Source organism: Bos indicus, chromosome 25 (genome assembly GCF_029378745.1).
Source record: "Bos indicus isolate NIAB-ARS_2022 breed Sahiwal x Tharparkar chromosome 25, NIAB-ARS_B.indTharparkar_mat_pri_1.0, whole genome shotgun sequence".
In the NCBI taxonomy this organism is placed as follows: Eukaryota; Metazoa; Chordata; class Mammalia; order Artiodactyla; family Bovidae; genus Bos; species Bos indicus.
In genome coordinates this window covers 39,498,039-39,511,646 of record NC_091784.1, presented here as the reverse complement: position 1 = coordinate 39,511,646, position 13,608 = coordinate 39,498,039, and the positions used below count along the sequence as shown (strand labels likewise).

Here is a 13,608-nt window from a genome sequence, read left to right as displayed (position 1 = left end):
TCAGCCATTCATTCACTTTTAAGATTGAATCTAGTCTTAACTCACGGGGCTGCAGTGACGCGGAATGATACCTCCTACCCCGGAGTTCCTATTCCCCAGTGCCCTCTGGAGTGGCCCCGTCTGCCTGGAAGGGCCACAGGGAACCAGTATCCTGCTCCTGAAGACTAAGATCTGAAAATCTAAAAGCCCTCAGCACTTTCTGTGAACCTTTTTCCCTGCGTTCATCTTTCTGCAATGAATTAACTGGGGCTTAGTTCGGGGTTTTAAAAATAGGGCAGAAATGACTTGAATGTGGCCACAAGAGGCCAGTTGAGGGCAGGCAAGAGGCCACAGGGATGTGCTTCCTGTAAAAGGCCCATCCTAGCCTGCAGGTGGGTCAAGGTGAGGATGCTGGATGTGGGTCAGGACTTAAAAAAAAAAAAGCCATGGTCTTTCCCTGGGAAAGATGGAAAGGACATCAAAGAGGCTGCATCCAGGGACAATTCCAAATTACAGGGACCCTCCTGCACATCGGTGGACACAGCCATAAGGCCCCTCCCATCTAGGTGCCCAGCCTGAGACCAAGGTCAAGAGGAACCTCTGAGAAGTCACCTTTGAGTCCCTTGGCACCAGGATTTCAGGGATGCTCTGTTCAGCCAGCTGACTGAACAGAGGATAAAAGGGTTTATTAGCAGGGTACCTGGCAAGGATTAGACACCCAGCAAATACTAATTTCCCCTCCTCTCCTTAGCCACTGAAAGCCAACTCATAAACACAGCAGAAACCAGAAAAACAAATAGACCAACGCTTACAGCGTACCCACGTGTATAAATAAATGTGACTGTATTTGAAAGGCAGCAGCACTCTTCCCAGCCCTATTTCTCCTTTCTCTCGTAACATGCAGTAGCAGGTAGAAAGATCTCCCGAAGGTTGCTCCAAAGCCCATGCGAGTGGATGTTCCGGTAGGCCTGGGGCTCCGCTGCTGGGGGCCTGGCCACGTGGGGACAGTGCTGGCACCAGGCTCGGTCGCCTTTGTACCACTCGTTAGTGGTCTGGTTGGTGGCGGCCAGGTACAGACAGAAGCACAGATAGCCCCCCAGGAGGAAGCTCAGCACCACGACAAAGCCCACCAGGAAGACGATCCTTGGGAAGGTCAGGAACAGGTACTGGGGACAAAGAAGCATCACGTTAGACAGCCAGGCTGTGACCCAAGTCAGGGTCACCCCACCAGCCAGGGTCTTGTCCACACACATGGCGGAGCTGCCTCCCCAGCTCCCCAATCTCTGACCCACTGAAGACAATCAGAAACACAAATGGCACAGACAGCCCAGGAGGAAATCCTGGTGTGTGTAAGAACGTCATATGGGATAAACGGAGTGCGGACATTGAGGAAAAGGGGAAGGACACTCGGGAAATGGTGTTATGCCAGGTGGCTATGCAGAAAATAAACAAAAATAAATGCAGATCTTAGTTCATACATCAACACAAAGTCCAGACAGACAGAAGAGATCAGTCTCTCTCTGAAAACAATATGACCACAGAAATACATGTATAAGGGTATTCACTGTAACATCAGCCCCTCTTCCCAAAAGAAACAGGTTAAATGTCCATCCAGGAGGTAGAACAAAACTCTGGGATAGTTACGCTATGGAACAATAAGGAGCCATTAAAGTGAGGTCAATGTTTGTGCATTAATTTGGAAAAGATGCTGGAAATATATTGCCCAATGAGAAAGACAAAATGCAAAAATCACCATGGAATCCTGTTTGTGTAAAAATAAAGCTAACTCTGTGAAGGTGTATGGCTATATAAAACAGATTCAGGGGGGGGAAAAGCCTGAAATAAACAACAAACTATAAAGGCGTTTGCCTCTGGAGATTGAAATTGTTGGGAGAGGAATAATTTCCAGTTTATATTTTATTTTTGTCCAATATAGTTCAAATTTTCTTTTCACTCCTAGCTTTATAGAGAGATAACTGACAAATAACATTGTGAAAGTTTAAGGTGTAACAATGTAATATACAACATAATGATTATCTATATTATACTGGTGAAACAATCACAGTAATGTTAGTTAACACATCAGTCACCTCCTATAGTTATAATGTGTTATCCTAGTATCAAATAGATAAATAGAGAGCATAACACACACACAAAAACACCCTAAAATGGACTTATCATACAATCCACAATCACACTGAATACCTATTTTCATACAGCAGCTTATAAATGGAAGTTCATAGCAGCCTCATCAGTAACAGTCCAAAACTGGAAATTATCCAAATGTCCCTCAAAGGGTAACTGATTAAACAAACTGACCCATCCACACCATAGAATATGGTGTGGCAGTAAGAAGGAATGAACTACTGATACAGGGAAACACCTGGATGGATCTCAAAGAAACTGTGGTGAGTGGAAAAAACCAACCCCAAACTGCTACTGTGGGGTTCCATGGAGGTAACAATCACGAAATAACGTAATGATAGACAGGACAGGTGGGTGGGAGCTGGGCGTTAGGGATGTGGGGAAGAGGCTGTGGGGATCAGGGGTACCACCGAGCGTCTGCAGTGATGGACAGAAGACCACCTTGACTGCAGTGGCTGTTCTGCAAACAGCCCGCAATGCAGTTACCTGAACAAGAAAGACAGTGTCGACAACCTGCAAGTGGCCGAGGTCATCGACGTAGGTCTGCAGGTACACGTCTGACATCACCACCAGCCGGACCAGGAACACGGTGCTCACCACGGCCATGGTGGCAGCCGAGGCCGTCAGCGTGAAGAGGTAGGAGAGGAAGTACCGGGTGTTCCAGGCCCCGATGCAGTTGTTCACCCACACACAGTGATGGTCAAACCGGTGCACACACCGGTTACACACACCTGCACAGCAACAGGGGAGCCACAACCCCGCGTCGATCCTTGGTAACAACAGCAGGCACACCTCCCGAGAACGCGACACACGGACACGAGCTGAAGGCTGGGGGAAACGGCAGCTGCCGCCACGTTTTCAGAACCGCGGTGTAAATACAGGGGCCAATGCAGTAGCCACGCGTGGGGACCGAGGCCTTGAAACACGGCTACAAGAACCACCTGAAGGAATACTTGTTGACAGTGATAAATTCACACTTGTTTTCCAATTTATGCGATGCTCCTTTGAGTTCAATGTGAGTTAACACCGAGGTGACACAGTACTTAGTGAACTCACTTTATTTAGATATAATTTTAAAACTGATGCTTCCGCTTAAAAGTCACATCAGTTTTTTGGATAAAGATGAACCATCACGTCAATGTAGAGGTGGATATTAAAGGAAAAGGACGTTTTGGTACTGACTCAGTCACTGAAAAACTATTACCAATGTCTAGAAGAGCTTGGGTATATGAATCAGTTCTTCCAACTATGAATTTTAAGAACTCTAAATACACATCAAGAATGTCCAATAAAAAATTGATGTTTACTGACTGAGAGGTACCAGTGATGTAAAAAACACAATGAATTCCAAGGAATTAGTATGAAAAGGGAACATAAACAATCCACGAGTGATATTTTTATTTTTTCTATTGATCACACGTTAAGATGGTGTTTTAGGTATGTTAGGTTAAATGAAACACATATTAATTTTGTCCATTTCTTGTTTACTTTTGCAATGCGGCTACTGGAAAATTTAAAATCCCCTACACTGTTCACAGGACGCTTCTGTTGGACAGCAGCGATCCGGTATCTCGGGCATGCCCTAAGAGAGTAGGCTCTGCCAGGACTCAAGTCAGCAAACGAACATCCCACAGAAGCATCTCTTGGGCAGCAAGCCCAGCCAACAAGGACAGGCTGTCGGACCCAGAGCTGAAGGCTGCTCACGAGAACACAAGGCTTCACCCCCAGGTATGTTAAAGAAACCATGATCGGGTCCCTACCGGCAGTGGCCGCTTCTAGATGTACGTAACATTCTCTGACAGATAGAACCCACTTGTCTGCTGGGCGAGGGCGGAGCTGGAGGGGTCAAGGCCAGACTTACCGCAGTGCTTGGACCGCGCCGGTTTCCTTAAATCACAAGTAGGGCACCTCACGTTCTTCGGGAACATCACTCCATCGAATTCATAAACTTGAAGGAACAGTAACTCATTTGCTTTTGTTATGGTGCCTGAAAAAAGGAAGCACAGGTTGTCAGTTTTGAGCTACACAGTCGACTGGGTGTTCAAGCAATCTGTCCTGGCAAAATACAACCAACATTGCTATGTTTAGTATTCCAAATAATTTATTTTTTAAATTAACAGCTTTATTGAGATACAGTTCATAAAACCAACTGACTTGTTTGTAGTGTGCCATTCGGTGGTTTTTACACTCACGGAGTTGCACAACCATCACAAGCGGCGGTACAACATTTGCATCACCCCAACAAGAAACCCTTTAACAGTCACTCTTCACTTCTCTCTAGTCCCACGGCCCCTGGCAACCACTAATCTACTTTCTGTCTCTATGGATTTGCCTTTCTTGAACACTTCCTATAAACGGAATCATACAATATGTGGTCTTTTTTTACCTGGCTTCTTTCAGTGAGCATAATGTTTTCAAGGTTTTTCCACGTTACAGCATGTATAAGTACTTATTCCTCCTTATGGCTGAGTAACATTCCACTGAAGAGGTATATCTCATTTTATCTATTCATTAGTTAGTGCACCTTTAGTCTTTCAAAAATAGAAGTTAAAATAAAAAAAATACCCAGCAAGTATCCAGCAAAAAACAGTGTAATAATATCAGACAGAGGAGCCTTGAGAACAGTGCATTACTAGTAACAGAGAGGCTCATTTAGAAAAAAGAATCCAGAGATAATACTAATTCTAAACTTAAATACTCCTGAGTATATATAACTATTATACACACATAAATATTTAACAGCTTCAAAATATGTGAAGAAAAAAATCTGTCAAACCTACCATTAGAATGAGATCACATACTCTCTGAGTAATCAATCAAAAAAACTGAGTACGAACATAAAAGATCTCAACATAATTAACATCTTCATCTAATGGGCTTAAACAGTTGCCTGTATCTAAGAACTAGACGATATATACTCTTTAAGAAAACATGGATTATTTATAGAAACTGACCACATACCTGGGCATAATGCAAATATCACTAACCATTTTAAAAGAAAATGTATCATACAGACTGAAAGCTCTGTACATAATACAATTAAGTGAAAGTGTCAAAAAATAAAAGTGTATTGCAATTTTTAAATAGTTTTAAATAATCTGTGAGGCAAAGAAGCAAAAAATAAAGTTAAAAAAAAAAGAAAGCACACCTGTGTGCGTGAAAAAGGACAAAAATAAAATTAGAAAACACTCAAACGGAAAGATCAGGCTTCCTTGGCAACTCAGTAAAGAATATGCCTGCCAGTGCAGGAGACACGGGTTCGATCCCTGGTCTGGGAAGATCCCACATGCCTCAAAGGCAACGAAGCCCGTGCACCACAACTATTGAGCCTGTGCTCTAGAGCCCGGGAACCGCAACCACTGACGCCCACGGGCCCTAGAGCCTGTGCTCAGCAACAAGAGAAGCCCGCGCACCACGACGAAGAGGAGTCCTCACTCATCACGAGAGAAGAGCCCGAGTAGCACCAGAGACTCCGCACTGCCATAAATAAATAAATACAATTTAAAACACACAAACCTGAAAGTTCATGCACACCTTACATACCAACTCTTCTGCAAAGCCCTGAGAGGGATCACTACTTGTTTGTAATACTGTCAACGAGTCTGACAGTTGAGCTGTCACCAGTTTCTATACTAAGAGCCTCAACTTACCAGGGTTGGTTACACAACTTAGGGTGAAAAAAAGCAGGTTTACAATCAGCAGCAGATAAGGCAGAAAAAGGTAATACAAAGAGAACTCCAGCTGTTGACAGAGGCCGAAAATTTCCCAGGTGTACTCGGTATAAACCATCCCTTGCAGGATGAGATGCAGGACAACAAAGGTGTAGTTTCTGAAAGAAACAGGTAGACGGCTTGTCACAGGGGCTTCCCGTGAAAACTGGTGCATGCTATGGAATTAAAAGATGCTTACTGCTTGGAGGAAAAGCTATGACCAACCTGGACAGCGTATTCAAAAGCAGAGACATTACTTTGCCAACAAAGGTCCGTCTAGTCAAAGCTATGGTTTTTCCAGGAGTCATGTATGGATGCGAGAATTGGACTATAAAGAAATCTGAGTGCTGAAGAATTGATGCTTTTGAACTGTGGTGTTGGAGAAGACTCTTGAGAGTCCCTTGGACTGCAAGGAGATCCAACCAGTCCATCCTAAAGGAGCTCAGTCCTGAATATTCATTGGAAGGACTGATGCTGAAGCTGAAACTTCAATACTGTGGCCACCTGATGCGAAGAACTGACTCATTGGAAAAGACCCTGATGCTGGGAAAGATTGAAGGCAGGAGGAGAAGGGGACAACAGACAATGAGATGGTTGGATGGCATCACCAACTCGATGGACATGAGTTTGAGCAAGCTCCGGGAGTTGGTAACAGACAGGGATGCCTGGCGTGCTGCAGTCCATGGGGTCGCAGAGTCAGACACAACTGAGCAACTGAACTGAACTGATGCTATGGAAAGTGAACCAAGGGACACCACTTCTTCTGGGCTTGAGTAAGAGTAATCATTGAAACCTTTCACCTACTGCCTACCACACAGCAAGGATTCAATAAATCTTATCAATTATCATCATCATCTTTGTTGGGAATTGAGGTCTCAGTATTAGATACATTTCTTTTTATAGAAATCCGTGTCAATATTTTCTCTTTCTTTAAATATTTCTATTTAAAATTAGGTATGTTGAAACCCCAAAGATATAAGGCACATTATCCATGAGTAGAGGGTCTGCACCCAGGAGTCTTGATCCCTCCAGCATCGTGCCCCCTAACACACTGGAAACAAACAAGGAACCTCCTGAAGCCAGAGGACAGCAACAGCTAACAAGCTAAACAGGATAGAAAATACTACTAACACTTAAAACTCTGAAATAGGAATACCTTGTATGGAAGAGGTAATGAAGCACGCTTAGCATGGCTCTCTGAAGACATTCTGGAATTATATATGAAAATACCTAAAACAAAAAAGAAGGCTTCAGTTTCATTTCTCATTATCCACCCCCAACTCCTAAACAAATTAGATGCTTCACTTTCACCCTGCAATACTGGTAATATTAAGGCATGTTTCTTCTATTGGGCAGAGAACTGATCTAAGTGAGAACAGAGGAGGGCTTCCTGCAGCAGGCCTTCCTTTGATGCCCACTCCTCCGTTTCTACCCTGACCTCACACAAGGCACCAACTGGAGGTCTTCAGGCAAAGGGGGGTGAGCAAAGGGGCTGGATCAGGTGATGCTAATGTGAACTGCTAACAAAACCTTTCCCTGCCCTGCGTTCAATCCGAAGTCCCAGAGTCCACTGGGCATTAGCCTGGGTCCCTCCCAGCCAACTCCCCCCCAAGGCGCTTCACCCCAACTCTGCTCACTCTGATCCCTGGAGTGTGGGTAGCCTGATATTCGGCTTTCTGTTCACACAAGCCCCAGTTTCACCCATCAGGGCCCTCCAGGCATACACTTCTCACATTCATGCCCAATTACAGGCATCAAATCCAGGGAAACAGCCAGTCTTGAGAATGATAGCTTTGGAATATACCACAACTGCCATAAGTAAAAGAACAAGTGAACGAACAAATAAAAATGGCATCACCTTTTCGTTCTGATGGAAAACTGGCGAGCCTTTCGTGTGTGTGTGTGCGCGTGTGTACTCAGTCGTGTTCAACTCTTTGTGACCACATGAACTGTAGCCCATCAGGCTCCTCTGTCCATGGGATTTCCCAGGCAAGAACGCTGGAGTGGGTTGCCATGCCCTCCTCCAAGGGATCTTCCTGACCCAGGGGTTGAACCCGCGTCTCTTTTGTCTCCTGCACTGGCAGGCAGGTTCTTCACCACTAGCGCCCCGAGAAGCCCAAGCCTTTTAGACCGGTGGTATTCAAGTGGTCTCCAATCATCACTGTTACCTGTGCTCCTCTGCTGATCAGGCCTTGCAAGTAATGGGTTTTCGAGCCTATGCAGATCATCACAAAACCAAGCAGCACCAAAGCCAGGTAGAGCAAGAAGAGAACCAGAAAGTCCATCCTGGGGCTATGAAAAAACACAGTGTGACTGCTACTGAGGGATGTATTCTAACGCATATTCGCAGACACTGATTCCCTAAGTGGCTCCTCAAACAGAATTCTTCAGCCTTCTAGCACAAACTGCCTCTCAGTGGGGCTACTCGCCTGGTCATCCTTCAAGAGTTTCCTAATCAAACCACTGTGGTCTGTCTTGTGGCATTTCCTGCCTGCAAATCCCACAATCAGTGGGGGAGAATATGCAGAAAGCATCGGTCTTCCCTCAAATAGCACACTGATATGAAATGTACCCAAGAGAATCTGCTAACAATATTATTGGAAAGAGGGTCCAGCAGAGGAGGTCAGGGGCCAGGATCAGTAATGGCGTCTTATGAAGCAACCCTCCAGGCCAGTGACCCCAACAATCAGGGACCACCCTGGGGGACCAGAGTCAACAAACAGGCAGGCCTATATTAAGAAACTGGAAACGGTTACTCTGGGCCTTGGCAGATATGATTCTGGGCAGAACTTTCAACTGAGATAACCAAACTGGAAACTCTACACGACATAAGACAGAAGAAATAAAGAGCAGTAATTCTCACGAGGTGATTCGGGGTCCCCAGCCTACATATTTCTTTTATCTGGATAGCTTTCAGCCGACAGCTCTGGCGTTCCTCCTCCGAACATTCACTGAGAACTCAAACGGCATCTCCTCTTGCGCAGCGGCGTGCGCCTGGAGCAACGAGTGGCACCCAAAGCTACGGGAGACATGGTTCCCCTAGGAGGCTGGATCTGGCTGCAGAGACATCAATTCAACACACACGATATAATAGACTAGGAGTCAGGGGCGGACTCTACTGTGGGAAAGAATGTGAAAGTCAGAGGATGTTGTGCCCCCGCAGGGTGAATGGGAATTTTAAGATTTCGAGAGGGCAAAAAAGCTAATCGGGAAGAAATAACCCAAGAGACTTGGATCTTGGTGTTTATCCCTATACTTAAGGAGCCCACGCTGGGGACCCAACAGAAGGGCATTCCCGAGGCTACACTCCGTCCGAAGATCCCAGCAGCTCCGGCCATTTCCCCAGGAGCCAAAGCAGGGCGGGGGGGGGGGGGGGGGGGGGGGGCGGGGTTAGAAAGATCGGAGGGAACACGGAGGGTGTCTGGGCGCCGGGCAGCCCCACACAACGGGAAAGGACTGGTCAGACGGGGAGACGTACGACCCTGCGCCAGCCCGGGTACCTAACACCCGAGCGGAGGCTGACTTACCGCCGGGATCTGCCAACAACCAGCTTTGCCCTGGCCGGCGCCTCCAGGGCGCGTCCCCAGACTTCCGGCGGACACGTGACGTCACATGCGACGCTATTGTTGGCCCGCTCGACTTCCGGCGGAAGTGCTTGCGGAAGGCCGCAGGGGCGGAGCTGTTTGTGGCGTTCTGCTCCCTTTGAGGCGTCTCTAGTTTCCCGATTGGGCACTTCCAGACCGACGACTGGAGGTCCAGTTTTGGAGAGCCGTTGTCAAAAATCTTACAAAAGACTGTCCCAGGCCTGGTGCGGGTGAGGACGCCGGTGTTGTGAAGCAAACCTAGCCACCCGCTGATCTGAGTAGAGCCCAGTCAGGGCTGGGCTCCCAGCCGTGCAGGGGCCGGGGCAGCCCAGGACAGGCACACCTTGGCGCTCGTACACTGTGTATTCGTGATGAACAGTTTGCTTTGCTTTCTGCCAGTTGCACCGTTTGGACTCGTCTGAACCTTTCCAGTGGCTTTGCTCCTGCTGTCTCAGAACAGCTCTGAACATCCTGCCCCTGGGTGGTTGAGGATTGTTTGACTCCAAATATGGACGATAAGAAGGAAGGTTGTTTAATGATAGTTGAACCTGGAGAGAGAAAAGCTGCTTCCAAACATAGCATTGAGAAGGCTCCTATGGGGTGTTCCTTTGCCCTGACACCTCAGAATCCGCTGAGACCGGTCTATTCTCGATGCCTCTGAAAACATGAGCCAGACCTATCCTCCCTTTGAGGGGAAATGTCTGTGATCTCCAAACATGGACATTAAAGCGCTTCTCTTTGCCTGTCTTTGCTATATACCCCCAGCTTATTGATTCTTCTTCTTTCCTTCTTTCTTTCTTTTTTTCTTTTTATAAAACTTCCCAAGCTGGTCACTTTCTGACACATTATGTGAAAGGCATTCATGAACTTGAGGACACAGAATCGAGAAACAAAACCCAAAAATCAGAAAATATGATAGCACCAGGGAGGTCTGTGGTTATGGATGGAGCCACATCAAGTGTGCGGAGTGGCTGGATTTCATCAGTGTTTTCTGTGGGCTCATCACCCTGCTGGTTAATTCTGAGCTGGTAGTTAAGTATTTTGATCAGCTTTCATCACTCATAAGCACCGAGTTTTATTTTTAACCCCATTCATTTTTCTTTAGATGGTTTCATTTGGGCCTCACTTTAAATCTTGGTTTGATTACTAGGGTATATTGTGCTGGACTGCTTTTCTTTCATTTTTTTAAATTTATGCAAGTAATACTATATTGTGTTCTCCTTGTAAAAGAGTCAAACTATACAGAACGAAAACTTTCCTTGACCACCACCCCTCCCAAATCTCAGTACTTTGACAGAATTAATCACTTATTTAGTGTATATCTTCCACAACTCTTTATACATTTACACATTGTTGTTTAGTCACCCAGTCATGTCCGACTGTTCGCAACCCCATAAACTGCAGCATGCCAGGCCTCTCTGTTCCTCACCATCTCCTGAAGTTTGCCCAAGTTCATGTCCATTGCATCAATGATGCCATCCAGCCATTTCATCCTCTGACCCCCTCTTCTATGTATTTATTAAACAAATAATGTATTGAGGGACTGGGAAGCCCAGGTGGTTCAGTGGTAAAGAATCTGCCGCCAAGCAGGAGACAAGAGATGTGAGTTCTATTCCTGGGTCGGGAAGATCCCCTGGAGAAGAAATGGCAACCCACTCCAGCATTCTTGCCTGGGAATTCCCATGGAGGGAGGAGCCTGGCAGGCTATATAGTCTATGGGGTCACGAAAAGTCGGACATGGCTTAGAAACTAAACAACAACAACAAATTGAGGGACATCCCTGGTGGTCCAGTGGTTGACAATCCACCTTCCAACGCAGAGGATGTGGGTTCAGTCCCTGGTAGGGGAACTAAGATCCAACATGCTGCAGGTCAACTGAGCCTGTACTCCATTTGCAATAAGAGAAGGCCAGTGCACTGCAACTGCAGAAAGCCTGTGTGCTGCAACGAAGACCCAGTGCAGCCAAAATAAAAATTTTAAACTATGATATATGGAATTTAGTAAGATGGTAACAATAACCTGGTGTACGAGACAGCAAAAGAGACACTGATGTATAGAACAGTCTTATGGACTCTGTGGGAGAGGGAGAGGGTGGGAAGATTTGGGAGAGTGACATTGAAACATGTAGAATATCATGTAAGAAACGAGTTGCCAGTCCAGGTTCGATGCGGGATACTGGATGCTTGGGGCTGGTGCACTGGGACGACCCAGAGGGATGGTGTGGGGAGGGAGGAGGGAGGAGGGTTCAGGATGGGGAACACATGTATGCCTGTGGCGGATTCATTTTGATATTTGGCAAAACTAATACAATTATGTAAAGTTTAAAAATAAAGTAAAATTAAAAAAAAAAAAAGATAACAACAAAAAAAATTTTTAAACTATGTATTAAGAACCCAGATCCAACCAGTCCATTCTGAAGATCAGCCCTGGGATTTCTTTGGAAGGAATGATGCTAACGCTGAAACTCCAGTACTTTGGCCACTTCATGCGAAGAGTTGACTCATTGGAAAAGACTCTGATGCTGGGAAGGATTGGGGGCAGGAGGAAAAGGGGACGACAGAGGATGAGATGGCTGGATGGCATCACTGACTCGATGGACGTGAGTCTGAGTGAACTCCGGGAGTTGGTGATGGACAGGGAGGCCTGGCGTGCTATGATTCATGGGGTCGCAAAGAGTCAGACATGACTGAGCGACTGAACTGAACTGAATATGCCAGGGACTGTTTTAGGCACTGGGAACATAACACTAAAATGGAAAGATCCCTGAACTTCATGGTTTACATTGTAGTGTGTACATACTACTACTACCAAGTCGCGTCAGTCGTGTCCGACTCTGTGCGACCCCATAGACGGCAGCCCACCAGGCTCCCCTGTCCCTGGGATTCTCCAGGCAAGAACACTGGAGTGGGTTGCCATTGCCTTCTCCGAGTGTGTACATACAAATACATAATTTTTTGTTTACCAAAATAGCATTATTGTATACATAATGGTTCTACCTCTTGCTTGCTCTTTTTTTTTAACCCCAGAGTATGTCTTGGTGATCCTTTACACCACTACATAATCAGCTGCTATATTGTATTTACCTCACATGTACAATTCATTATTTGGCGGAGCCATAACATATCTGCCAAAGTCTCAAACTCTGTTGCCTACAGGGGATATGCAAGTAACAATACAATAAGGTGACAAAGTGGAGCAGGTGTGTTTTGTTCTAAACAGAAGTAGCTATTTACACAGACCAAAGGATTGTTAACTTGAATGTCAGTGTTTTAAGAATATTTGAAAACCTGGATCTTTATGACATAAATCTAATTTTTTAATATTTGCAACTAATTCAAGATTATGAAACAGTATTCAGGCTAAGCACAACATACCTGCAGGACAAATTTAGCCTAAGGGCCACCAATTTGCAACCTTAAATGTAACGGTCCGATTATTAAACATTTAGGTCAATTTCAGGTTTTGCTATTACAAACTGTGTTGCAGTGAAAATACATTTATGAAGTTCATTACACACAAGTAGGTATATTTTTCTAGGACAGCTACAGGAAGTAGAATTCCTGGGCCCCAGAATATATAGACATTGTTGTCGTTGTTATTGATGTTGTTCAGTTACTAAGTTGTGTCCGACTCTTTGCAACCCCATGCATTTTTAGTTTTAATAAATAGTATTAAATTGCTCTTCCACTTCAAATGTCTGAAAGAGCCTGTTTCTCCAAAACCCTTGCAAGCATTTGAGAGATCAAGTCCTTTTTGTTTGTTGGTTTGGGCATGCCACAATGCTTGTGGAATCTTAGTTCCCCCACCAGGAATTGAACCCTTAACCCAGGCCATAGAAGTGGCCCACCAGGGAATTCCCAGATCAGCTCCTTTAATATATACATTTTGATGAGTTAAGTGGCATTTTATTTATTTGTTCACCACACACTTAATGTAGCGCTTACTATGTTCCACGTGCTGTTCTAAGTAGTTTAAAGTTTTTAAATATTTATCATTTAATTTTTATAGTAACTCTATGAGATAGTTCAGTTCAGTTCAGTTGCTCAGTCATGTCCCGACTCTTTGAAGCCCCCGAGGACTGCAGCATGCCTGGCTTTCCTGTGGAAGTTCAGGAGTCCATCACCCCAGGAGTCCTTCACCAACTCCCAGAGCTTGGTCAAACTCATGTCCATCGAGTCAGTGATGCCATC

The 13,608-nt window shown here is 45.4% G+C and overlaps 1 protein-coding gene across 2 annotated transcripts; it reads right to left on the bottom strand.

Moving 5' to 3' along the window:
• Positions 1-805: 805 nt before the first annotated feature.
• Positions 806-9,480, bottom strand: ZDHHC4 (zinc finger DHHC-type palmitoyltransferase 4). Of its 2 annotated transcripts, XM_070780234.1 has the most exons (8): positions 9,362-9,480; positions 8,724-8,891; positions 8,003-8,126; positions 6,991-7,064; positions 5,775-5,953; positions 3,986-4,111; positions 2,611-2,855; positions 806-1,145 (listed from the first exon to the last, which is right to left on the bottom strand). In XM_070780234.1, exons 2-8 carry the CDS (start codon positions 8,780-8,782, stop codon positions 855-857), a joined length of 1,098 nt encoding a protein of 365 aa, XP_070636335.1. In that variant the 5' UTR covers positions 8,783-8,891; positions 9,362-9,480; the 3' UTR covers positions 806-854. The 2 variants fall into 2 exon arrangements, with proteins under 2 accessions (XP_070636335.1, XP_070636336.1); XM_070780235.1 differs by lacking the exon at positions 9,362-9,480 and having other exon boundaries at positions 8,698-8,891.
• Between the last annotated feature and the right edge of the window lie 4,128 nt (positions 9,481-13,608).